Genomic DNA, 25,672 nt, shown 5'->3' with positions numbered 1-25,672 from the left:
GTTAGTAGTCAGATTGTTTCAACTATTGACCAGCTGAGGAGTTTTTGTTAGCTACTCACACTAGTGTCTCGGGTAGGCTACAGCGTTGCAGTGAGCTACACTGGTTTGAAACCACAGGTAATGGTAATTTCACCAACAAATCGTTTACTAATGTCAGAATAAATCATATAACGAAAATGTATATGTGAGGAATGTTTATTTTAACGATTGAAAACAGATACATCATAGACCACTGTAGTATGTGTTGCCCGGGCAACACAGGCTAATGTCATGATGCTAATACTTCAGTGAAATAGTAGACTACTGTTTCCGAAAGTAGATGTACTTCCTTAATAATATCAGCTTATATTGTACATTACACATCACAATTGTGTGTCATATCACAAAGTAAAATGAGTAAATAGTTATCACCCTGGCCTCTTTTCTTGTGGCGTTTCTGCAGCTGCCTTGCAGTAAAGCTATAGTTTGCCTAGCTATCCCCCAAGTTAACAGATGCGAAACGAACGTTCTGCCAAAGGTAGTCACGCGTGTTTTCGTGACGTTAGTGACGCAGTGACGTTAGTAACGTCAGTGACTGTGGCTAGCAAATTAGCCACCGTTAGCTTCACTTTTCGCCACAAAAACTTAACTTAAGCCTAAACCATGCAACGGAACGTAAATTCCAATAGAAGCAACTCAATCGCTACCAAGACGAAACTTTTGACACCTACGTTGTCTATGTAGGCCAAATATTGACTGAGTTTTAGGGGGGCAAAAAAATAAATTAAAAAAAATAATAATATATATGTGAGAGAACAAAGGTTGTGCTCTCGCCGAAGGTTTGAGCACACCCAATAATATATATGTGAGAGAACAAAGGTTGTGCCCTTGCCGAAGGCAAAGCACACCCAATAATAATGATGATAAACGTCCGTATTCGCGGTGGCATTACTCTGCTCTACAGTGGCATCTGGTGGTGTATGTGGAGGGAGGGGAGCCCCCCCTCCCCCTTATATAAACAAAATGTAACAAAAACTAGAGAGGGTACAATTTGTAGGGTGTGCTTGCTTGCGTCGGTTGCAAATGGGTCCATTTAATATGAAACAAGCTGAACCCCCTTTGAGACAAGCTATTCTAACAACGTTTTTAACAATTTTTCAGATGGAATCGCGATTCAAACGGTACCATCTGCTAACTGAAAAACCTCCAAACTTTCTTCTTTGTAATTCCTGTGAAAGTACACAGAGCAGCGTGCAGCTAAACTAGTGTCTTAGCTTAACTAAATTTTGGGGCGTGACAAAGGTACAGACCAGAGCCGTGACATCACAAATGTGGCTTTTTGGATTGCGACCGTTTTACAGCGGCAGTTTCAAATTGTGAAATTTGCATAGGAAAGAGGTGTCAATGGCCTCGAGGTTCACTGTATGTCCATTTTACCCACCGAACTGTCGTTATTCAACTGTGACAAGGTAAACTCGGTTTTGCAGTCAATGACCCCTTTACTGTTAGTCATAACAGTAGTTTTGATGCAACTGTTTCAAATATGTTAGGCTGCCACATAGCCTATCACCATTCCCTCTTGCACTCAAATGAGAAGAGAACCCTTTTTCATTCTACATTTCCCTCTTAGTATCTTAGTAATGTAGTCTAAATGAGCAGCAACAAATGTATGTTTTTTAATCTATGCAATCTTCATACATAATAAGTATGCATTTAAAATATACAGAAATATCAGTTGTAAAATGTAAGTAAAAAAACGAACCCATCTGCAACCGATGCAAGCACACCTCACAATTTCCCAAGAAATTGCACCGTCTCTAGTTCTTGTATGTTATGTGATGAATTGATTCCTTGGATCTGCTCTCTGTCACATACTGTACTGTTCTGTGTGACATTCTTGTTCATTGATATGTCATGGGCTCTGACAAGAAGATCAATCACATCTAATGAACTCCCGGACCAGGCCGTGGAAGGCGAAGATGGAGGGAGAGAGGGAGGGGTTGGGGAAGGAACATAGACAGAAGGGGGAGGATGAGCATAATGAATAAACCCACCCGTTTAGAATTTGGTGCATGTAAAAGGAAAGACATGAACATATCCGGACTCCTTTTCCTATGCAATCTTGATAACTGAACTCATGCCAGAGACTGATAGTGTCGACCTAGGACATGTTGGGGTTGATGTGGGGTGTGCGTGAGAACCTATGTTCACAGTGTTAACCACAGCAATGTAGCTGTCCCTTCTGACCTGTTTTTGCCACACGAGTAGATGAATTATTTACATTCTCTTTTCATTCATCCTGTATGTGCAGAATAGACAGATTTCCTTTTTTTCTTTTAATGTCGGATTGCAAAAATTGCTAAATTCCCTTCTTGACAAAAATTGTGAATGTTATCAGTACAGAAATGAGGGGAAAGGATAAATGACAAATAATAAGTTACTATTACAACTCACAACAGACTGCCTATTGCAATATAGGCCACTTCCAGGAAGTAGGAGTCTTAGGAGAAAATGATTTATATGTATACCTTTTAAATGAAACAACAAATTCCAAGCCATGTCCATCTGGATTATCCCTTGATTACATGCAAATAAGCCCAAAGCCAACATTCTGCAATCTAGATGATGTCTATGGGCTTTCATTTACAATATATGAAAATAGTTGTGCTTTGAATGGATCACTGCACAGCATAATAACCTACAGAAGAAACAAGGTCAAAAGAACAAAACCACACTGTGAGATAAGTGACCACAAACGTCTATGGTTTCAAATCATCCAGGGAGGATTCACAATCAAACGTTGACCACTGTTTAGATTGTACAAAACATTGACCAAACATTGGTAGAACCAAACTTTAATTTCACTAGTTCTTAAATTTTTTTGTTGTTGTTTTCTATTCAATTGAAATTCGTTGTTTCTGCTCGAATGGGAGCTGTGGAACTGAATTTTCCCTGTCCTTGTTTCCAGTGAGGGGTCTTCTCTCTGACAAAGGAATGCAGAACCATAAATCACCTCCTCACTTGATGCAGGAAAAACCAGCAGTTTATAAAGCCTTCTCCCAGACTTTTGGGACTGACTGTATAGACTAAAACAGCGTAGACTATCCATGCCTACCTCAGCTCCTTTATCTTTGTCTCCATTTCTACCTCTCTTTCTGACTTTCTCGCTGTGGAGCCATCTCTCTCTCTCTCCTTCCGTGTTTGTCCATCTCTCTCTCTGTGTGTCTCTCTTACCCTCTTCGGTTGTCGTTCTTTAGTATTCTCCCTCTTTTTTTCCTTGCTCCTCTTTCCACTCTTCGTCCTCCTCTACCTCTCTCATCGACTCTCTCAAGCCTTCATCCCTTCCGGGGGCTTTGCTGGAGAGCTGTGCTGATCGCTCTAATGACCTTGCGCAGGAAAACCCAGGTCCAAGCCTTCCTCCTCCTCACTCCTCTTCCCTCTCACTGCACCTGCACCCCGCTCTTTCTCTCCCATCCGATTAAGTCTCCTCATCCCTCTCCCCTTTTATAACCCCCTGCCTTTATGTCTCTCTCCATCTCTCTACCTCTCCCTCTTTGAAACCCTCTGGGCCTTTTCTTCAACCGCGGTTTTAGAGCAATTGATTATACAGCACTTCCCTCCACTGTGTCTCCGCCACCCCCCGACTCTCTCTCTTTCTCGCTTTATCTATCTCTCTTTTGTTGTACTTTTCTCTTCCAAGCTCGTTCCTCTGTGCCTACGGAGTGTGGTGAGCCATGTGCTAGGCGCACACATATATATGCTTACTGCACGCACGCACACCCGCGCGGCGCACGCACACACACCCGCACGCACACACAAAGGACAAATCCTGAGAGACGAGAGCTCTGCGTGGAAGTGAGAAGAGCTAAAGGAGGCTGAGGGGGGAGGGGTGAGGGGATGAGGGGGGGGGCGGCAGTCGAGGGAGGATGCACACACAGAGAGACTCTCTCTCTCGCATTCGCACACACGCGCGCGCCACTCTCGCCCAGGAGTAGGGAGCAGTTAGGAGGAGAGAAGCGCTGGGCGGCAGGAAGGCTGCTTGCTTTCGAAACCAAGCCGGCAAACCTACTGTGGAGACCTGATCAACGTGCCAGTTGTGAGATGCCTGGACGGGAGGCTGATTGCTCCTCCTGTGGCGACCTGAAGGTAAGCTCCCTGCACCACAGAAGGGGGGGGGGGGGGGCGGGCGCGGGAGACGAACGCAAAGAGAGTGATGGTGGGAGTGATGGAGCGGAAAAGGGGACACTGGAGTAGACCCCAGCCGACGTGTGCTCCGACACGCCGCTCTCCTCCTCGATTGCGGTCCTTTCTGATTTGCCGTTCAGCGCGTTCCGCCGCTACCTGCTCTAATTCATGACAGCAGTGCAAACTCTCTATTAGCATTTCTCAGATCTAAATGTGCGTGTGGAAAGACCGGAACCTATGGTCTAATGCTCTGAGAGAGATGGAGAGTGTGAGTGTGTGCGCGCGTGTTTGTGTGTATGTGCGCGCCTGCCTTTGCCTGCGCTGTGGCGGAGATTGCCTGGATTCCCCCTTCAGCCTCGACCTCTGTCCCATCCTGGTCGACCGCAGTAGCCTGTCCTCATATCACTTCAGATACGACCCCGATAGATCACCAATGCATCTGTTTGCCGTGGCGCCGAAGGATAGGTCATCAAAAAGCGATGGGGTTTTCGGACGCAAGCTAGGAAAGCTCTGTCAGCACAGCTTCTTTGCTTGCCTTTCTGTGCCCCACCGTGTGTGTGTGAGTGTGTGTGTATGTTTACGTGTCCGTGAAAGCAAGAGGATGTTTTAGTTCTCCTCGCAATGCGCAGGAGTTTTACGAGCATAGAGGCAAGCAAAGTGCCTGTGTGTGTGTGGGGGTGGGGGGGTTACCGTGTATTAATAGAGACAGCACAGTGTGATTTTGCTTCCACAAATTCAACGGAAAAGCAAAAACAAAGAAAGCGACAACAAGAGAAAGAGAGAGAGATAAACAAAGAGACAGACAGAGAGATAAACTAAGAGCGAGGAAGCACTTCTGTTTCCCTTGCTTTCCTGCTGTTATATTGGAGACTATACCAAAGCATTGAGAGAAAATCGTTTGTATTGATTGCTCAAAAATGCTCAGCTCGGCCCAGGTTGAGGATTAGAGGCGCTTGGTTGAGGATGCAGTGCACCATTGTCTGCTGTCTCAGGGCTGTCAGGCAATAAGGGCACTCTGCAGAAAAACATCTTGAGAGTTGTCGGCGTAAAACTTTGATGACAACCGGGTTTATGGTCACCGCAAGCATGTTTTCCTCCCCGAGGTGTTCCCGCCGTTCTCACCGGGGAACGCTGAGAAAATACAGCATTGTTCAATACCCATGTAGGATGTATGTGAGCAATATTTTTGGCTTAGGTTTTCCCTTGAGCAGTGTGTAGGAATAACTTACAAGGTGAATCTATAGAAACCGATTGACGCAGAACAGGATGAACCATAGATTGCTGTAGTGAAAAACTAGGTGTGTTTTAGTCTATAGAGTATAGCAGCATGCAGATGTTGTTCATACAGTCAGTCCCAAAACTATTTTCCTCTCCCCTTAATCGGTGAATGTTGTGAAACCGTCCAAAATGACAAGTGGGTGTCTGTGTGTTGAATAATACATGTATATATTATATATGTATACTAGAGTAGGTGAAGATTCTGACTCAATGTACCGTGCTGTTGAATTGCTGCAAATAACGGCATGCAGATTACTGAACCATCTCCTTGGTCTGATTAAATGAATCTCAGCCGAGTTGACTGCCTTGCTAAACTATCTCTGGCATGCGTATCACTTTAATGGTCATGACCCTATCATAACTAGGTTGAAGCACTGCCTGCCTTTCAATAGATGTGTGTACATGTGCATAAAGGGAGGTTGTGAGTTGCAGGGGTGTAATTGCTTTTGATGGATGGCTTGTTGACCTTCTAAACTGCATCCGATGGACTGCAACTCCATTCAGAGGCAAACTGTCGCTAACCTCAACATGTACACAAGCACATACATTCATATGCGTTGTTCAGTGGAAATCTAAGGAGCCAGTGAAATGAGATTAAAGTGTGAATTATTAATTGAGGGTGTTTATTTAGGCAAGATACGGTCTCTGGGGTGGGGACGGTTTAAAAGCGGCTTCTGTTGCAGAAGTGCATTTGTGTCAAGAGCTTATCCGAGCGTGAAGACTTATTTTTATGATGTGCCCTGGAAAATGTGTATGTGTGATCTAATGGTTTGGGGTGCCAGGCAGACAAAGGGTACCAAAGAGATCAAATCTCTCTTATACATATATACTTTATTTTATTTTTTTATCGTACACAGGAAAAAGAAACAACAGTTGACAGACAAAACCAAATCTATCTGGTTTTAGGTTGTGAAAGAAAGAAACTGCCAAAAAAAGACGAGTGTGAGTGTGTGTTTACACATATTGATATGACTTTACTGTACGCACACTTGGGTTGAATTACTAAAATAATTTACTTCAAATTTGCATGTCAAAAGCTTTACTTACATCATGGTTACGTGATTTAGCTACAGTGGGCTAGCAGGAGGCTAACTTATAAACCACAGGCCTGTTACAGTACCAGGCAGGCTGCATCGTATATTTACATGTACTATAGTTAGCATTAGCATAGAGCTAAATCTACACCATGGTTTTTGTTGGCTTGTTGGTCTGTCCTTTATTGGAATCTGACTGCAGCAATGGCTTCTCCTCCTCAGACTCTGTGCAAGGATTCCTTTCAGAGTATGATCCAATGCTTTGTTCGATCGATGAGAACGTTTCTTGAACTTCATCGGTCAGATCTTCAGGTTTTTGTAAGGTGCTTTGCAGGCTTTAACTTCCTGATCACATGACCTCTGCTTACTATAATGATCAAATCAATCAATGGAACCCAGTTGTGGATTGCACCAGTTTGCTTAATGTACCATTATATTGTTTTACCAATGTTATAATTAACAGTATATGTAACAGTGGCCCTTCAGCGAGACGTTCTCACACACTCCCCAAGCCTTGCCAAATTAAACAGAAGCTGAATACATTTTAAAGTATCTTGTCAGCTCCCAAGGAAAATGATTCAATTTACTCCCTCATAAATCTGAGGCCATCACGGCTCCAAGGCCTCTTTTGGCTGTATTTAAAAGTGCCATCTCCTTTATGGAGCAGATTTAATGCCCAGTGCAACTGGCCAGTCCACGGCCATTGCCTCGCCCCACTGCTGGAGCGTATTTCACTCTGTGCTGTCACATATTAAGCTGATACATGAAGGCCTTACACCGTGCTCTACACGTCCCTCCGTCAACACATTAAGGAGACGGTTGTAGACAGAGGCGATTTGCTCTCGGAACTGCAGGGACAACCTTTTTGTCCTCTGGAAAAAACTGCCCCCCTCCCCATCCCCTGGTCCTCCCCGTCCACTTCCACCACAAACACATACACACAAACACACACCCACACACACACCGTACGTAAATATCAGGACACCAGAGCCTCAGCGAACCTGCGTTCTCCATGAGTGTCAGACCGTTCTGTCTTCCCGCACTCTGAGAAGACGTGATGCGGATCCTACCGGACATTGCCGACATGATCGTCTCAATGTATGTACGTACTTCACCGCTTTTTAAAAGCCCCCCGAAACAAATTACACATACAATATGTCAACCTTTTTAGCATGTTAGTCCAATCCATCTACCTCTTACTGCGCACAGAATGTGTAGCGTAGCTGTGAGTATCGTGATTATCCCTGTTGCCCTGCCATTAAGGTGAGGTAAGTGAACATGTAAATGAGTTCTCGACATCTAATCGAGGATTTAGTCCTTTACATAAGCGTCCATTGAGTGTCAGCAGCCAACACCCAGGGGAAAGAGGCTTCTCTCAGTCACATCCCATTTGGACGGGGAAGAGACACACACGTTTAATATAAAATGCCAGGACCTATCGAGCGACACCATGGATTTTCTAATAGAGGAGTCGTCCCTCAAAGGGGAGCCGGAGCAGAGACTGGAGCGGAGGTGCATCAGGAATGGCAATTAGGATCGTTTGACCTTTGGCTCTTCTTGCATGCGCCATGCATCCCCTCCTCTGTGCGTCCCCCCCGCCCCCCTTCCCTTTCCATCCGTCACTCCTGCTGGAGGGGAGCAGGGAGAGAAAAAGCGAGAGTGACAGAGACGGAGAGAGAGGAAGCAACGGGAATCGAACTCGGGACTGTAAATCTGGATATGAGGCTGTCAAGCGTCCCGATAAAAATTAGGGGAGTGGGGGAGGGGAGGTTTGGAAGAGAGCATCCTTTCCTTAACCACCCCCCCCTCCCCCCCCTCTCCCGTAACTCCCTCTTTCCATCCATCAATCCCTCTCCCCTCATCCCTTTCTTTCCACCACCTGGAAGCTTTATTCAGCAACAGCAACCCCCCCCCCTGGTTTGGTCGAGTGGGTGTCGTTTGGTGTTGTTTGGTGTCAGGGTGTCGCAGGATCACACCTCATCCAGCACCACCCACTCAACGGTCCCTGGCAAGGCAGGGGCATCACTTACAGACACACACATCACCTTGGCGCTGCAGTAGCTCAACGGGACGGGCAAGGAAACGGGCGAGCATCTCAACTCGGCGCGCAAGCTATTCTTGGCTCGGGGACGGGGGGGGGGGGGGGGGGGGGGTAAAGGAGACGGATGGGTCGTCCTTTCATTAGGCTAATCGTCTCCTCGGCGTGGAGGTGAGGCGAGTCTCCCAGCGCGGCCGTGCGGCCCTGGGAGAAGGTGAAACCGTGGGTGGAAGGGAGGGGCCGGGCTGTGCACACAGCGCAAGGCTCGTCTGTCAGGGGACGGTGGGGAGGGTGGGGAGAGGTGGGGGGGGGGGGGCGTAGGGGTTGAGAGTCTGGGCCTGGAGCCAGGCTGGCTGACATCTGCAAGCTTCGGGGGACGTTTTTAGTCATTGGCCCCGACAGACCTCAAAGTGTCATAAGTAAGTGGAGATAAGTTAGGGAGAGCTAGCACTCTGTGGGCCACCCGTTTCAACCCCCGGGACTCACACAAAGCCATGGGAGGCCCTCACCTGGGATCTACATGGTCTGAATTGAGGGAACAAGAACAGAGAGAGAGAATGTTCTGTATAAGCCTCCCTCAAGCTAGCCTAGTGAGACATTAACGTTATTGGAATGATGAGTCCACCATAGGCTGATATCTATTGTTATTTATTCCCACATAGCAGGTCGCCTGTCCTTTTGTTAAGCTCTCTCCTCTTTTTCTTTTCTCTCTTATCTCTCTCTCTTCTCTCTCCCTCTTACTCTTCCTGTCCACTGTGCAAGAACTGTACAGTTTGTATTGATGACACCTCAAAATCGCATTTTTCACAGCAAAACTGCAAGTTCTGACCTCAAAATGTATGGGTGAGCGCACACTAATAGTCCATTTTGGGTTGTAAACCAAAGAGTTTGTGCCGAGGCGGCGCTTTCTCACTGGTGTTTTCTGCATCCCATATTTCTTGGCAGCATGCATCACAGCCCCTTAAAGAGCAACAGAGCTCCATTCACAAAACCAACACACCCTGAAAGACTGACAGCTAGAAAAGTGTCTGCTCCCTGTCCCGTGGTACTTCATAGAATACATGTCATAGAATATGTATATATCTTGTTTTATTATCTTTAATAATGATGTAAAAAATTAAATAAGTTAAACGAGCAAAATATGGTGTGTCATAGTTATTCTGGCATAGGGAAGTGTAGCAATGAAGCTCTCCACTTCTTTAGTTGCCTGATCGTCACCAGCGTCTTTGGGAAAGCACTGTCCATACAAGGACATCCCTCTACTTCTTGTATGAAAGAGCTGCTCCATGAGAACCTCAGGTAACAACACTACTTTGACAATAACCCCAACTCATGTTGTGCCACACAGCGCCGCAACCTATAGCGTGTTTGTGTTGTGTCAGCAGACACGAGGAGACAGAGTAGCCTATCTCCTGAGGGGAACAGGTTTCCTTGGACGCCACGGTCCTCCTGGCTCTAAACACGACGGATGAGTCCCCGTGCTATCAGAGTCGAAACACAATTCAACCAAAGCATCCTGTCACTCTCTCCCGGTAACAAGATAAACGCTTGTTACCCTCTTAAAGGGACAAGATAAAACACCCGGTGGACGGAAACAGTGTTCACACTTCTTATTTGGCCGGCTTTTGGAGTACAGAGGCAACAGCAATCAGTTCTGTGGAGAATAGCCACACACACGCGCACACACAGGTATTTAGTTGGCCCCACTTTGGTCTTTCGTCCCCACCAGCTATGTTTTATGCATGGTAACCGATTTGCAAAGCAAGAACCGCGACACCATAACGGATTCAGCCAGCTTTTCATTTCCCCTCAAGCTTTGTGCGTGGGTCCTCTCTCCTCCCTGCCGGTGTCAGTGTTTCTTAGATGCCCGTCACGTCTCTCTGCCCTTTGCTCAGGACTCGTCCGTGTCAATACTGTATTCCTGTGTGGATGTGGCTTGTGTGACGCAGTCTCTTGCACTTGTCCCAGCCCCAGTTTGCATTTCCTAGCTGTGATGTCTCAGTGACCATAACTCAGCAGGGTGGCAGGCAAGACTAATCAAACATGATTAGAGAAATTGGGCAAGAGAAAGTTGGTGGTTATTTGGAAAAAACGTTTCATGATTTCTTGCTTTTGATTTTCAAAACGTTAGTAAAGAGACCTTAACGTTTGATTGCCCTTATGTAACTGAACAGGTACAACTGAAATGGCTATAATTAGGCTCCATCTACTGTACACAATCTCTCTCCTCCTCCTATGAACTGCAGTGTCGACGTACTGATTATTAAATCCCACGTCACTGCAAAAAAATCATTGAACGTTTTTTTCCTCTCAATTTTTTTCCTCTGCCGGTTTGAGCCTTATATAACTGATGTTTAAAAATATCATTTTCAACACAAACCCAGCTTCGCAGAGCTGCACTTGCTCTCCAATCAGATCACAGATAGTATGAAATGTCACTACTTCACTGAATTACACCAGCAGAGCTAAAATCACAACAAAGAAATGACATTACACAAAACATTTGTTTTTGATTGACAGTGAATCAGATTAAATTACCTTTCACGAACCAACCAACCCAGAACACCACTGATGACAACTTGAAGTTATAATTGGATTCAGCTTTTAACTTTACACTTGAGGCATCAAGACTTTGAACAGATGTTGAATAGCCAGTAACTGTTCCAGTGACCCGTGATGTGGTCAGATTGTCTACACAGCATTAGGATTCTGTACAGTTGAGTTGGTGCGGGATCCAAGCAACTGGCACTGATCTGCCCTCTCAGGGGAATGACAAAGGCAGCTAGGCCTGACAGAAGATACTTTGTCATTGTACAGATTAACAATAAGACTACACACAGACAACAAACACTTACTCCATGTCAACTCAGTGTTCGTCCCACTGATGGTCTGAGGGTGTTTTTGCTGTGTAAATCTGTACTTTGATGGAGGTATACCTGTCCTCGCATGTATACCTGTCCTCCTTTTCTACGCTTTTCTACTTTCTCTTAACTCCCGTTACGTTTTCTTGCACTCTTCTTTGCAGTTTTTTTCCAGACTGGGCTGTTTTTGAATCCCCTGTCCCTTGTAGGATATGCATGTTTGACTGATTTTGAAGTTGCCTGATTGATTAGTAAAACAAAACTCTCCTCGCAGTTCGTCTGTTTTCTTGTGCTTTTGGGTTCCAACCTGTCGCTACGAGGGAACTTGACAGATGCAGACATTTTAGTAGTTACACCAGTATAGGTACCTTAAGACTGATGAGTTTTATTAGAAGTGCTCACCGGCATTGGATTGTTGATGTAATGAAAACAATTCATTTTGGGGGTTGGCGAAATAATTCCTCTTCCATCTGTCTTTGAACTCATTCTTTTTTAAATAGGATAATGGGATAATGGATCACGCAGAATTGGAACTTCCACAATTGACACACCATCGTTAAAATGACATTGTCTTAATTTAGACAGATTTACTAAAGTTGTTTAAATGAATTAATGATGCAAACGTTGTGGTCTCATCGTCCTCCTTTCTCTCCATCCAGGTGTTGAGCTCCAGCTGAGGATGGCAGGAGAATCCCGAGTCCACATGGACCACGACATGGAGATAGGAGTCACACCTGGGCAGGTACACAAGATGGCTTCCAACAAAGAGGGAGTACAAAAAGTGAAGAAAAAGCGAAGTGCAAAAAAGCATAAGCAGTTATAGAGAGGCTCTCAGAAATTTCTAGAAGTCCTGAGAGACAAAGGGGAGAGAGGAGTACACAGAGAGAAATGGGATGGCGTGAGGAGGATCGTGAGTGATGGTGTTCGCTGGAGAGTGAATGAGGAGGAAAGTCTGAAGAGAAGATTGAACCAAACAATGGGAGTGGGTGCGATAATCACGTGTGTGCTGAGATAGCTTCATCTTACTTCTTCCAGGAGCCTGAGAAAGCACAGAGAGAGGGTTTTATAAAGAACTTAGACATGGAGGCATATTTAACACCAATAACTGTGGATCTTTATCTTGAATTTGGGAACCAATTGGATTGGTTCTTCCTGACTAAGTGTTGTCACACTAGCCAATTGGGTATTACCACCATACAGCAGTATCTGGTTAGTTTCTGCATTAGGGAACGCCATCGAATAGGAGCAAAGACCAGAGACTAGCTGTTGCGTTGCTTAATTTGACAGCGTCATTTTTCATACTATCAACTTCCTCTTAAAAACCTGCATATGGAAATAAATGGGTTTATTGGGGCTTGAGATAGCAGAAATATCATATTTTAAAGAGCATATGTCATTGTCCCTTTGCATGTAATTGTTGTATTAGTTAACAAGTATTGTCTTTCCAAATGTCACTGTCAAATCTCTTATTATCACTTTCTGTAGCTGGTAATCAAAACATCCAGACAGGCTCAAATGACACATGCAGAGCCATCGACAACATACAGGTTGAATTTCAAGTACAGTCACATTTAAGATACTTCTATAGATTACCATCTATAGATTTTCTATAGATAGTTTCCCATTCAGATCAGTAAAGTTCTCCAGAGCTTACCCGATGCCTTGTGAACGAGTGAAAGTGAACAACGAGAGTGAGTGTGAAAGTCCTTGAGAATGGAAAAGGCTGCAGTGCACATACAATGAAGTGTCCGATTGGGCTGTAGCTAAGCTTCAGTAGCGCGACCGGGGGAAGGCTGGGCCCAGGTGTCCGATTAGCTCCCTGAGATTTCAAGGGCACGGGAGTTGTGTCGCCTGCTCAAGGCTAACCCACGTTTCAATTAACAACTGAGCCGAGTGGCTCCGATCGGTACAGCAAGAGCCAATTGTGGTGCCAATGTGCCCTTGGCCCCTTGTGGAGGGCGAGCCAGGAAGCAGAGTGTGTGAGCGTGTGAATGTGTGTGTGTGTGTGAATGTGTGTGTGTGTGTGTGTGTGTGTGTGTGTGTGTGTGTGTGTGTGTGTGTGTGTGTGTGTGTGTGTGTGTGTGTGTGTGTGTGTGTGTGTGTGTGTGTGTGTGTGAATGTGTGTGTGACACAGGGCATTCATATATTCAGAGTATTTGTGGACGTGTGTGTGCTTGTGTATGGGAGGTGGTGTTGAAAGGGGGTGAGGGAGTGTTCCTGTTCCTATCCAGGCCTGTCAGTGTCCCATTGGGGTTGAGGGAGGCAGTGCTGGGGGCCACAGCTGTGGAGCCAGATCGCTTGGCTGGAGCAGGGCCAACTACAAAGAAGACCCTTGTGCCCTTGTGTCCTCTCACCCCCCCTCCCTTCTCTCTCTCTCTCTCTCTCTCTCTCTCTCTCTCTCTCTCTCTCTCTCTCTCTCTCTCTCTCTCTCTCTCTCTCTCTCTGTCTCTCTCTCTTTTTTACTTTTTCTCTTTTTCTCTCTCACTTACATAGTCTCTGTGTGCTCTGTGTTCCAGAGTCATGCTCACAATGGCGAAGGAGCAGTGTGGTAGCTCTTTCAGGGCACTTCATTTCATTTAGCCCTAGCATTGTGAAGCAGCCCTCACCAAACAGCGGACTGGGAAATGACAGTTGACCTGTTTTATTTATGGTCATAAAGGGTGGCAGTTGAAGGTGCTTGAGGTTGAATGCAATTACCTAAAAGGTTGTGAGATGTTGTCCCAGCAAGATAATACATTGACTCTCTAGTCGGGGGAAGAAATCATGGAGGAAATAGGAGGAATGGAAGAGCTTATCTTCTCATTCTGTGTTTCTCTCTCTCTCTCTCTCTCTCTCTCTCTCTCTCTCTCTCTCTCTCTCTCTCTCTCTCTCTCTCTCTCTCTCTCTCTCGTGTCTGTGTCTTCCTTCACCTCTCTCTGCACCCCCCAGGTGAAGAAGCTCCCCAAGCACCTTCGCGAGGCGCAGATCTCCACCGAGCGCACCCACCTGATCTCCGACCCCGTCAAGAAGCCGCGACAGCGCTACGTCCAGAAGGACGGCAAGTGCAACGTGCACCACGGCAACGTGCAGGAGACCTACCGCTACCTGAGCGACTTGTTCACCACGCTGGTGGACCTCCGCTGGCGTCTCAGCCTGTTCATCTTCACCCTGGTCTACGTGGTCAACTGGCTGTTCTTCGGCCTGCTCTGGTGGCTCATAGCCCTCATCCGAGGGGACCTGTTCCATGCCGACGAGGAGGGCTGGACGCCCTGCGTGGAGAACCTCAACAGCTTCGTGTCGGCGTTCCTCTTCTCCATCGAGACGGAGACCACCATCGGCTACGGCTACCGCGTCATCACGGAGAAGTGTCCCGAGGGCATCATCCTGCTCCTCATCCAGGCAATCCTGGGCTCCATCGTCAACGCCATGATGGTGGGCTGCATGTTCGTCAAGATCTCGCAGCCCAAGAACCGCGCCGAGACGCTCATGTTCTCCCACAAGGCGGTGATCTCGGTGCGGGACAGCAAGATGTGCCTGATGTTCCGCGTGGGGGACCTGAGGAACTCGCACATCGTGGAGGCGTCGATCCGAGCCAAGCTGATTCGCTCGCAACAGACCAAGGAGGGCGAGTTCATCCCGCTCAACCAGACGGACATCAACATCGGCTTCGACACCGGCGACGACCGGCTCTTCCTGGTGTCGCCTCTCATCATCTCCCACGAGATCAACGAGAAGAGCCCCTTCTGGGAGATGTCGCAGGCGCAGATCGAGAAGGAGGAGTTTGAGATCGTGGTCATCCTGGAGGGGATGGTGGAAGCTACAGGTACAGTACGTGACCGTCCCTTCTGACATCATGACCTCCTCATTAGGACCGTGTCAATGTTCATTTACACTAACAAAACAGTGGTGTTGTTGACTGAACCATCCAGAGGCTCCTTATACAATGTCAGCTGGGTGAAATGGTACTTGACTATACTGACTGAATGACTATCATCAAATGACCATTTGTCTTTATGAAACGTAGCTGGAGTTGAACTTCATCATGTTTAACAGGTGTGTTTGTTTGACAAAGAACGAAGTCTAGTTATCGTCCTATTGATGTCTACTCTGCATAGAGGGTTGCAACAGTTAGAAGAATGTGCCCTGTCCATACTGCAGCCCATATTTCCTCTTCAGGTGCATCAGGGGCAGACTCTTTCAAACGGTTCCAACTGGAGGTGTTATTTCTACCCACGCTGGCCTTTGTTTTGGCAACATGTATCATTCTTGAGGTTTTCTATTGCATGCTCTGGCACTTGAGTAATGCATTAGGGCATTTATCGATCAGATTTTGGAGTTGCCCACTAGATGTATATGCATTCCACAGCACGTCTTTCTGTATTTGCTGCTTGTCCGTGGTTAGGGTTTGGATGAAGCTCTGAGTATCGTGATTATGGTTGGCGAGATCAGGATTTGGAATGGTGGACAAGAGCAAAAAGCCACTCTGTCCTTGGCAATGCTTTGCGATAAGGTTTCATTAACTACCTTGCAATAACCACACAGTAATACTTCCAGTACAGTAACAACATTTTAGTTACATAGGAACTGCCATGAAACTTGGTGTGGGGAAGATGGGCTTTGGTTTCACAACTGTCAACTGCTCCTTTACACCATCTGCTTACTGACACCCCTCCCCCATACAGTGCCTCCTCACTAACACTAATTTATAACATAGCAACCCAATGTAGCAATTACTCCAAGTGACTCTGGGTGTTGTAACATATGGTCCTTTTCAAACGGACCAAGCTCAGTCCTCATATAGTGGACCAAAAAGTGGACAAACAGAAAAGGAACACCCTCTATGTAGTTACATGGTAGTTAATGTACATAGTGTTTATGTACCTTAATGTAAAGGGTTGCTCTATACTTTGTACTTGGAACACATGATTTACAAGGAAAGATGTATTGCCCTACTCTATCTAAAAACCACATTAGAGGTTTCAGGCTGGTGATAATGGCAGATTTAACAACAGTACTTTCTTTGGAAAGTTGCGAGGAGAAAAACACGCACGAACACTTACTTTTCCATGCCTGTAATTAAGCCCAAACAGGATATTGAACGGTTTCAATTGACATTTAGGCAAAAAAAAAGAAAGCAAGGAACCAAGCACTCTTTTGCGTCCAAGTTTGGGATTGATCGTCTATGTGAGCCCCCAAGCAAGTGCTGGGTTAGCCCTGGAAAGCATTGTACAGAATATTGATTGGGAAAATCTACTTGTTTATCACCATGGCACACAGACAATAAAGACACCCTTACAACGGTGTGCTCTGAAGCTAATTGCTTATTTGCTTCTGTAATATGTTTCCTGTGGGGTATTGGCTTGCTCAGGTAAATATGCTCCAACAGCATCTTTGCTGGCCTTTTGTTCAAGGGCAGATTATAATGGGCTCATCTAAATACAATGCATTATACATATCACTTTTGTTACTTCATTGGACATCATCATATTTCAGACTTCATGAATATGAATATAAAACAAACATACCATAAAGAGGGTTCCACGTTTCTTCCCTCGTTGGCTTTTACAAGACAGGAATCATCGAGCTCTAATTTGATCTGACATGGCTTTTCATGCATCTGAACGTTTCTGCTCTACTTCTTTTATGAATTTTTATTTATTAATTTTCTTTTCTCAGGGCACCAGTAGTAGACTCCCCCCCCCCCCCCCCACACACACACACACACTCACACGGCAAACGTTTGACTCAGGCATTAAATCACATTGCCTTCCACTTGACCAGCAAGACTATAGCACGCTGGGCTGATGTCATCTCTGCAATCACTGAACGTAGAGCTTGTTCGACCCTCCACACACATACACTTCCTCATCCAGTGTCATTATACTGCCGAGACTTACAGATCTAATCAGGTGGTTTTCTCAAAGGAATCAACCAGGCGACTTCTTCCCACTTGGGAGTTGCAGTGTCCAACCTGTTTCCATTAAATGTTGTTCCTCTGCGAGATAGGGAAACTATAGTACAGTGGAGCAAATACTGCCAACCTCAGCTAATGACATTGATTTTACATTCTTTGCGTGAATTACCAACAAGTCCTATATTTGACATGTTGATAAAACTGTGAATCTTTGTGTGATTGATTTAAGGATTAAGGATTATAGAAAATGTAGTCTTTTCTAAAGATAGATAGATAGATAGATAGATACAAACTTTATTGCCACACAACAATGTTGGTGGTATTCTTTTGTCATAGGTAGCTCAGTCCAGTGAGGAGGGGGAGATGGGGATAGGAAAAAAATTTAAATAGAAAAAGTCCAGGTCAGCTTTGGGAGTTCAGGAGTCTGATAGCAGAGGGGAAGAAGCTGTTGCTGAGGCGTGTCGTTCCAGCTCGCATAGATCTGTAGCGTCTTCCAGAAGGCAGAAGTTCAAAAAAGTCATGGCTTGGATGGGAGGAGTCTCTGATTATGTTCTTTGCACGATTTAAGCTACGCTCAGCATACAAGGAGAGGACTGATGGAAGGTCTGAACCAATAATGTAGGAGGCTTTGGTGACTACTCACTAAATCCTTTTAGTTTAATTCAAAACTAGGCACCTCCTACTCGTAAAATGATGGCTTATCCTAGATGCATCACTCCCAGGTAACAACCATTATGTTAGAATAAAGTCACTAACAATCAAGAGTATTCCCATGCTGCAAAAGGCAAGCCCCCAATAATTTTTTGGAGAAACCTTAATAAACAATTTGTTTTGTCTAGCCAGTAAGTGTACATTTTACATCAAATTAGAGGACAAACATATCTTGCAGTTCTGAACTGCTGAGCTTGTAGGTAATGTCCCCTCCGCAAAACTATAATGATTTTAAGATTAATAGGAGAATTATATGCATGGTTGGAGGGAAGGGTGTGTGGTCTCATTCTGTTTAGCTGAGCCCAGGACCCATTCCAAACAGCAACTTTAGCAGAATGTGTTATCTACATCAAACCTTGTGAAATTGCACACATTTGCTTGTAAAGATCTTGCAGTGCGGACATTTATGATCTTGCAGCAAGCATCTGATAGCATAAGGAGACTGTTATTGACAAGAGTCAAACTTGTCATCTGCTGAGGTTGAAACATGCTGCATGTCTCGTGTCCTGCATGAACTGGAAATGTGACAAAAGAAGATAGAGAGGTGTAGGTTGGAGTTAGTATAATTTTCAAGTTAATGGCCTGTGGTCTGAGAAAAAGAAATCTTAAATGGTCTTTTTTTCCAAGTTCTTAATCATATATCCAAAGCATCAAGCTACTTGTAAGGCAATTAATGTATATTCCTCTGAACTTATAGTGATAGTATTTTTCCCAACAATGTTACCTAATTTCATTTAATATGTGCAATAATGTTTTCTCATAGATTAATTGCAGAATACCTGGTGTGGATTTCAGCAACATGTTACAAGTAGTGCCACCAAATAAATGTGTGAAAAGTGAGCTTCATGTCATTCAGTGTTTCGGAATGACAGAAACACTGGCGTGACCACATCTGGGACATGGAAAAGTTGAAAATGGAAAAATGAGCACTGGAACGCTTGGGTTAGGAGAGGTAAATGTTATGGTAAATCTTTTATTTTTCCTTTCGTTTTTCCGTCTGCGTTCCTTGTGCATTACTCTCGACGTCGGTGACCTTTAGTGTTCCATGACAACAGCTGACTTCACGGCCCTCTGGAAATAGCCTGGAGAACTTTGGCCTTGAGGTGCCTGCTGGTCATTACAGAGTAATGTTGCACTCTTTCCATTGGCTCTCAAAGTTAAGAGGCCAGCCAGCAGGCGGGGGCTTGTGTTGCTCAGCCACCACAGAGGCTAAATGAATGCAAAGAGGTGACACAGCACTCCCACACTGGTCTCTTCAGGCTCTGGGAGGGAGGGACGGAGGGAGGGGAGAGGGAGGGAGGGAGGGGAGAGGGAGGGAGGGGAGAGGGACGGAGGGACGGAGGGAGGGAGGGAGGGAGGGAGGGAGGGAGGGAGGGAGGGGAGAGGGAGGGAGGGAGGGAGGGACATGTAGTGTTGTTTGCTTCTCTCTAAAAGACCACAGGTTTGTCACTTGCCATTTTAGAGAAGTGTGTGAGTTATGGTGACTAGTTAGCTAACTTGATGCTGATTACTCGGGAGATGTACATCTGCAGTGGCTTTGTCTAAGACAAACATGCTGGTTAATGATTCCAGTGAATGGGCTGGTTACCAGCAAACTGTGTCTATACCATGTGTAAACCAGTGAAGCACTCTAGTCAAGCATTCTTTTCCATGTGAGCATAATCTGTCCATGAGTCTGTGAGAGAAGACAACTAACTAAAGCTTTCCTCCATGTGAAGGAAGCTCCCAGGCTATAGCTTCTTACCTCCCTCAGTACTGTAGGTCTTCTGGTGATAATGGAGTCAGCTGGCTGAGCGGTGAGGGAATCGGGCTAGTAATCCGAAGGTTGCAAGTACGATTCCAGGTCATGCCAACTGACGTTGTGTCCTTGGGCAAGGCACTTCACCCTACATGCCTCGGGGGAATGTCCCTGTACTTACTGTAAGTCGCTTTGGATAAGAGCGTCTGCTAAATGACTAAATGTAAATGTAAATAATGTATGCTACTGCTCCACTGGCAGTGACACAAACATAGCTCTGCACAAGGCTTGCTTTTTCACACAACCATTCAGTTGATTTCTTTATTATCTCAGTAACCATAGTAATGATGGAAGGCCATGTCAGAATTTGCTCATGTAATGATAGCACCTAGCAAAAGTTGTTGGTATTGGAAGGTTTGCCTTCATCAAAACATTGCTTTTAAAAATGTTTTACAGTTGATTACTTTCTCAACGATCCCTTACTCGATCTCTTACTCCATGGTAATTGCATCCTGTTCAGCTGGTGATTGTAATTCAGGTTTGGTTTAGCAGGTTCACAATTTAAGTGGGCTACTGTTCTGCTTTCCTGCACTCATCTAATCCCATTTTAGATCAAAACGTCTTGTGTGTGAGACAGTCCTGTTAAAACATATGGTTGTAAACCAGTGGCGCCGCCCAGGGGGGACCAGGTGGGGGCCGCGGCTACCCTGATATTGGCCCCCCACTGGCACCTCCCGGGTCACATATCATCTGGAATTCATTTTTTACTAAAAGGTTTTATGGTATTAGTCTATTGCACATCAGATAATTAGTAACATTAATTGTAAATTGTATTAATTTAAATGAAAGAAACCAAAGTATATCAGAATGTGATTCCTTAACTCTCCTATTGTCATAGTTTTGACTTTTGATTTTGGTGTGACAGCCCAAGATATTCTTGGGGGCGACACTGCTGTAGACAGCTCTAAGACCAAAACTAACGACAAAAGCACAACTCTTGTTGACTTCCTGCATGTTTTGCTTCTTGCAAGTTAGCTTTCACTACCTTCATGCACACAATAGAAGCCTGAACAATTTACTTGCTCTACAAAAAATTTTTTTTGTAGAATTGTCACTGTTGGCCAACACATTGCACTAACAATAATTTTACAGCTGATTACTGTCTAGCCAGTCATTGTCTATCTAAAACTCTTGAAATACCTCAAAGTTATCAAAGCTCATCCGTGTTCATGGTGCCAGCATAGTAGTGTTGCCATGGTCATTTAACTAAAAAGCACTTTCTCTATTTAGTTCACTTTCAGTGAATTATTCATGGTAGAAATATAACTGCTGTTGTTCAGTTCTCTTCCAGGAACCCAGAGCATCTCACCAGTGGCATTGCGTTGTAAACAATGAAATGCATATAATGAAGTACTTAGGTATGCATCACCTGAAATAAGAAATGTACACAATTTAAGCAGGCTACTGTACTGCATACATTCCTGCTTTCAGCAAATTTTCTCTCTGGACCAAAATAGTCCATAACAATGCATGTTTGTAGACAGTTCTAGGACCACAGCATTATAAATTGTATATATATGGTAAATATACATGTACACTTTTGTCTAAAGTATTTATTTGTGAATTGTTTCCATGTTTTTTTGCGGGTGCATAGTGAATAGGCTCTGGTATGTTCCCTAAGACATTCAGGAAATGCCTACACTGTTATCCGTTGTGTAACTGTTCGAGTTATCTGAACATGCCGTAAAAACACATATTCTTTTGTTGACCTCCAGCATCTTTTGTCATGTGCAAGAAGGCTTTCATTACCTTCATGCACACAATGGACGCCTGAACAATTGATCTGCTTTGACAACTGTAAGCATCTCATCGGCTGCATTGCTTTGTAAACGATGGAATGCATGTAATGATGTACTCAGGTGTGCATCCTCTGAAACAAGAAAGGACACTTCCAGAATTGCAAACTCTCGCCTATCAGTGGGGAGGGAGAGGGGAGGGTGTGTGTGGTCATGTGTGACGGGGGGGTGGGGGGGTAGGGTGACATTACCTCCCACACAAACATATGTTCACATAATTCTTCTTATTCTTTCCCTTTCAGACATTTGTTTGTGATGTGTTGATCCTTCAAATGAAAGGATGTTTTATGATATTCATGTAGAAATTTGAATGCAAGTACATTTACATTTAGTCATTTAGCAGACGCTCTTATCCAGAGCGACTTACAGTAAGTACAGGGACATTCCCCCGAGGCAAGTAGGGTTAAGTGCCTTGCCCAAGGACACAACTTAATTATGTATGGCCGGGAATTGAACCAGCAACCTTCTGATTACTAGCCCCATTCCTTAACCACTCAGCAACCTGACTCCTTAAGTATAGTAGAGATATCGCATTAAGTTACTTTTGTTTTTTGGTCAAATTGCCAGACACATTTCATATGTATTCCAGTTATTAAGGGTGATTTTTAATCACTGTCTTTCTCAACCAAAGAAAGCCGTGTGTACAATAATGGCACATATATGTCCTAAAGTGGAGTAAATGTCCAAAGTAATGACTTTGCATGTCTCTGGTGTATTTACAGGTATAGATCAGGCAATCTCTATAAGAGGCTCTTATTTAGTCATTAATCAGAGAATATGTCTTCAACATTCCCAAGACACACAAAGATTGTATTAATTGATTTACTACAAAAACATTTGTAATGTAGAGAACCCCCACCACACATATATCCACATATCCACATACACACACACACACACACACACACACACACACACACACACATACATTCCAGCACCACAGCAGCTGGAGTTTCCAGATCAATTACTTCCACGGCAAGGACACTATACGTTATCAATTACAGTGTTGGTCGTCTCGTCCAGTAAAAGTACATAGCCTGCTCAAGTTAGTGTATAGTATTTCCAATCGATGTCATGGTTTGAACCCCTTGAAGCAGGGACTGCTAATGTGCTGTAGGCTTGGTGGAGATTGTTCCATATTCATGACCCAGGAGTGATCGCACCTTGGACCCTCATAGTTTATTCTTACTGATGCTTCCACTGTGTGCTGATCCTGGGACCTTGGACCTACAATATATTGACTTGAGCCTTGTTTGTGAATAATTCACGGTTTCTTTCCCTCCACCTATCCATCTCTCTCTCTCTTTTCATGCGTGTGTATGTGATCTTTCGCGCGTGTCTGTGTGTGTATACGTGTGTGTGTGTGTCTCAGGGATGACGTGCCAGGCGCGGAGCTCCTACCTGGACACGGAGGTCTTGTGGGGTTACCGCTTCACCCCTGTCCTCTCCCTGGAGAAGGGCTTCTACGAGGTGGACTACAACAACTTCCACGACATCTATGAGACCAACACGCCCTCGTGCAGCGCCAAGGAGATGGCTGCCAAGCTGAAGGAAGGTCCACTGCTGCCCCAGCTGTCGCTGCTGACGCCCGAGCCCAAGGCCTACCCCACCACAGACCCCCTGGCGGGCCCAGGGCCCCTCTCCAGAGAGGCAGAGAAGGAGGGCGGCGTGGGGGGGGACGGGTGCGAGAGGGGGGAAACAAACGGCTCTGCCGCCGCTCTGGAGAACCAGCCGTGACGCGGACGTCCCCTGGACCGCCGCCCCCACCCCCCCCCCCCCCCACCCCCCCACCCCGCGTCCCACCTCCCTTTCCGCCATCGTTGACCCAGAAAGAAAAACTGAACTGGGCTGAACTGAACTGAACCAAGCAGAAGACGCTTTGTTTTAATCAGCGGCCAGCTTCTTCCATTGCGTTGCTCGGAGATCAAAGACACCCTCCTCCCCTTCTTCATGCAATACTATACCACTCTAGTGTCAATCTATATGTATAGGTTGGTTTTGTAGACACTCATACACACAGTAATATGTACACACATGCTCTAAATTGGTCAGATTGTCTTTTTAGAGTTGACCGCATACTTACAGTATCTGCCATATAATAGATAAAGTGATATTATACTGTAACTCGTTTTGAAACAATTAGCCACAAGAGAATAATCAAGGCTCCCATGAATGAGTAGCCTCATTTTAGAGTGCGTCGATTCAGCTCATTTGGACCTATATATTGATTCCATCGCTAATAAGCCACCCTTGTTCTTTCTTTCAAACATGAAAATGGATAAGAGTGAGTACCTTTCTCCATCAGCATTCTCTGCTGCTCCAGGGTATGAAACAGGAATTGAGGGAATATTTAGGCCGTGCTTTTGCCCCCATTTACCTGTAGACGGGAAGGGACTGCAGAGAACCCGAGACACAGTAGACCTAACCCTGTCCTTCACCATCAGCGACCATCAAGCTCATTTGCGAAATCATGGTCACAATTATACTGTCCCTCATAATTGATGGTTTTGCGTGACATATCTTCTCCAAGAACTGGGTCTCCACTATTTGACCGCTGTTTTTTAGTTTTTTGGACACAGAGGAGACAGACAGTAGCTCGTTTGAATATTTATGGTGCATAATAAGCACAAGCTCTGCTAGAGTGTTGACTCCAACACAGCTTCCCACTCCTACTGGTTAATGCATATTTGAGAACACCGTCGCTTAGATAAGTAAAGACAATGACAGGTATCGATGATGTTCACTTTAAAGAGGTGAATTCCTCCTTCCTGCCCACTGTGATATTTATCTTATTCCTCCTGTTCCTCGTATTTCACCTTTGCTTGGTATTCTTTTTTTGTCTCAAGTCATATGATTCAAACAATGAAATGTTTATTTTTCTTGGCACAGCAGTCACCCTTGCCGCTATTTGGCCCCTGCTTGCAAGACTGTATGATCCATGTCACTACTGTTTAGACATTCCACACACCTGTCCTGTGACGCATTGAACAGTTATTTTGAGGATGAGTAAGTGTGTGAGGGAGTGTGTGTGTGCGTGTAAAGAGGGGGGGTGAGATTTTGTGTGTCTTTGTGTCTGCGGGTGTGTCTTTGTGTGTGTGTGTGTGTGTGCATGTGTGCATTAGTGTGTGTGTGTCAAAGCTTGCATGTTAAATAACCTTCCTCCCCATCCTTAAGCATTAATAAATAACAGGGTATTTTTTAGGCATGCAAACTGCAATGGGAGATTTTTACAAATATACAGTACTGTAAAAAACAAGATAGATAAAATAACTAATCTCATTCACTGAGACATAAATTGAACTTCAATCCTTTTACACTTTTACTGAACGCCCCTTTTATCACCTTTATTTATGAATGTTTTTAAAATTGATCTGTGACATTGTAGCATCATTATCTTATTCTAAAGCATTTTTGTTATTTGAGGAGCAGCCTCTCTCTCACCTGGCATCACATCTATTTTCTGTGTTCTCATGGGAATAAACCTAACATGGCCAAAACAACAACGTTTCTGCTAGATAACTGTGTACGGCTGTGTGCACGTGTTTCTCTGGGAGGGATTCTGTGTGTATGGACACTGGTTTGCGTGCTTTCGTTGCTGTACAAGTATTCATTGTGCGTTTTGTGGGCGTGTGTGTGAGAGAGAGTGTGTGCGAAAGTATTGACCGGATTAACATCCTAATCAAGCCAGACTTAAATGTCCTAAGTGTTTAAGATCATGTCCACCTCACTGACAGCAAGCACAACTAGGAGTGGAGGACATTAACTTGTGCTTGATAGCTCTTTGAGGTTTACCTGAGGTTCTGTAAAACAATTGTGACTTTTACACATGCTACCTGACAACAGGATTAGAGGTGCAACGAATCATGAAAAACAGACTTACGCAACCATTTATAATTGCTGTGGAATGGCCTTGCCTGCTGAATAGCTCCTGGCAAAGGGGTAACTCTCAGTCCCTACTGCTGGTGAAAACACTGAGATAAATTTAACAGATTTGTTTGCAGGGCCGCTGTCTGTAATATCAGTCCACATTGAGATTGAGTAACAATTTTTCTCTGTTGACTGCCAAGAAACGTAATTGGTCGGTCTGTACTGATCTCCG

The 25,672-nt window shown here is 44.9% G+C and overlaps 1 protein-coding gene and 1 long non-coding RNA gene across 2 annotated transcripts; one reads left to right on the top strand and one right to left on the bottom strand.

Moving 5' to 3' along the window:
- The first annotated feature begins 4,027 nt into the window (after positions 1 to 4,027).
- On the top strand, positions 4,028 to 23,310 carry kcnj5 (potassium inwardly rectifying channel subfamily J member 5). The gene is made up of 4 exons (XM_067245851.1): positions 4,028 to 4,125; positions 12,035 to 12,117; positions 14,304 to 15,177; positions 22,946 to 23,310. The coding sequence occupies exons 2-4, from the start codon at positions 12,055 to 12,057 to the stop codon at positions 23,308 to 23,310; spliced, it is 1,302 nt and encodes a 433-aa protein (XP_067101952.1). The 5' UTR covers positions 4,028 to 4,125; positions 12,035 to 12,054.
- On the bottom strand, positions 11,932 to 13,107 carry LOC136951456 (uncharacterized). Its single transcript, XR_010877759.1, has 3 exons — positions 13,030 to 13,107; positions 12,402 to 12,414; positions 11,932 to 12,130 (listed from the first exon to the last, which is right to left on the bottom strand). It is a non-coding gene; the product is annotated as an uncharacterized lncRNA (long non-coding RNA).
- Positions 23,311 to 25,672: the final 2,362 nt, after the last annotated feature.

This window comes from Osmerus mordax, chromosome 11 (genome assembly GCF_038355195.1).
Source record: "Osmerus mordax isolate fOsmMor3 chromosome 11, fOsmMor3.pri, whole genome shotgun sequence".
NCBI classification, from domain to species: Eukaryota; Metazoa; Chordata; class Actinopteri; order Osmeriformes; family Osmeridae; genus Osmerus; species Osmerus mordax.
This window is presented reverse-complemented; position numbering and strand designations above follow the sequence as displayed.

Bases quoted from the DNA above. Each gene is read 5' to 3' on its own strand.
- kcnj5 (XM_067245851.1), top strand. From the start codon at position 12,055: ATGGCAGGAGAATCCCGAGTCCACATGGACCACGACATGGAGATAGGA. The intron at 12,118-14,303 runs GTACACAAGATG...TGCACCCCCCAG, and splicing joins TAGGAGTCACACCTGGGCAG to GTGAAGAAGCTCCCCAAGCA. The intron at 15,178-22,945 runs GTACAGTACGTG...TGTGTGTCTCAG, and splicing joins GGGGATGGTGGAAGCTACAG to GGATGACGTGCCAGGCGCGG.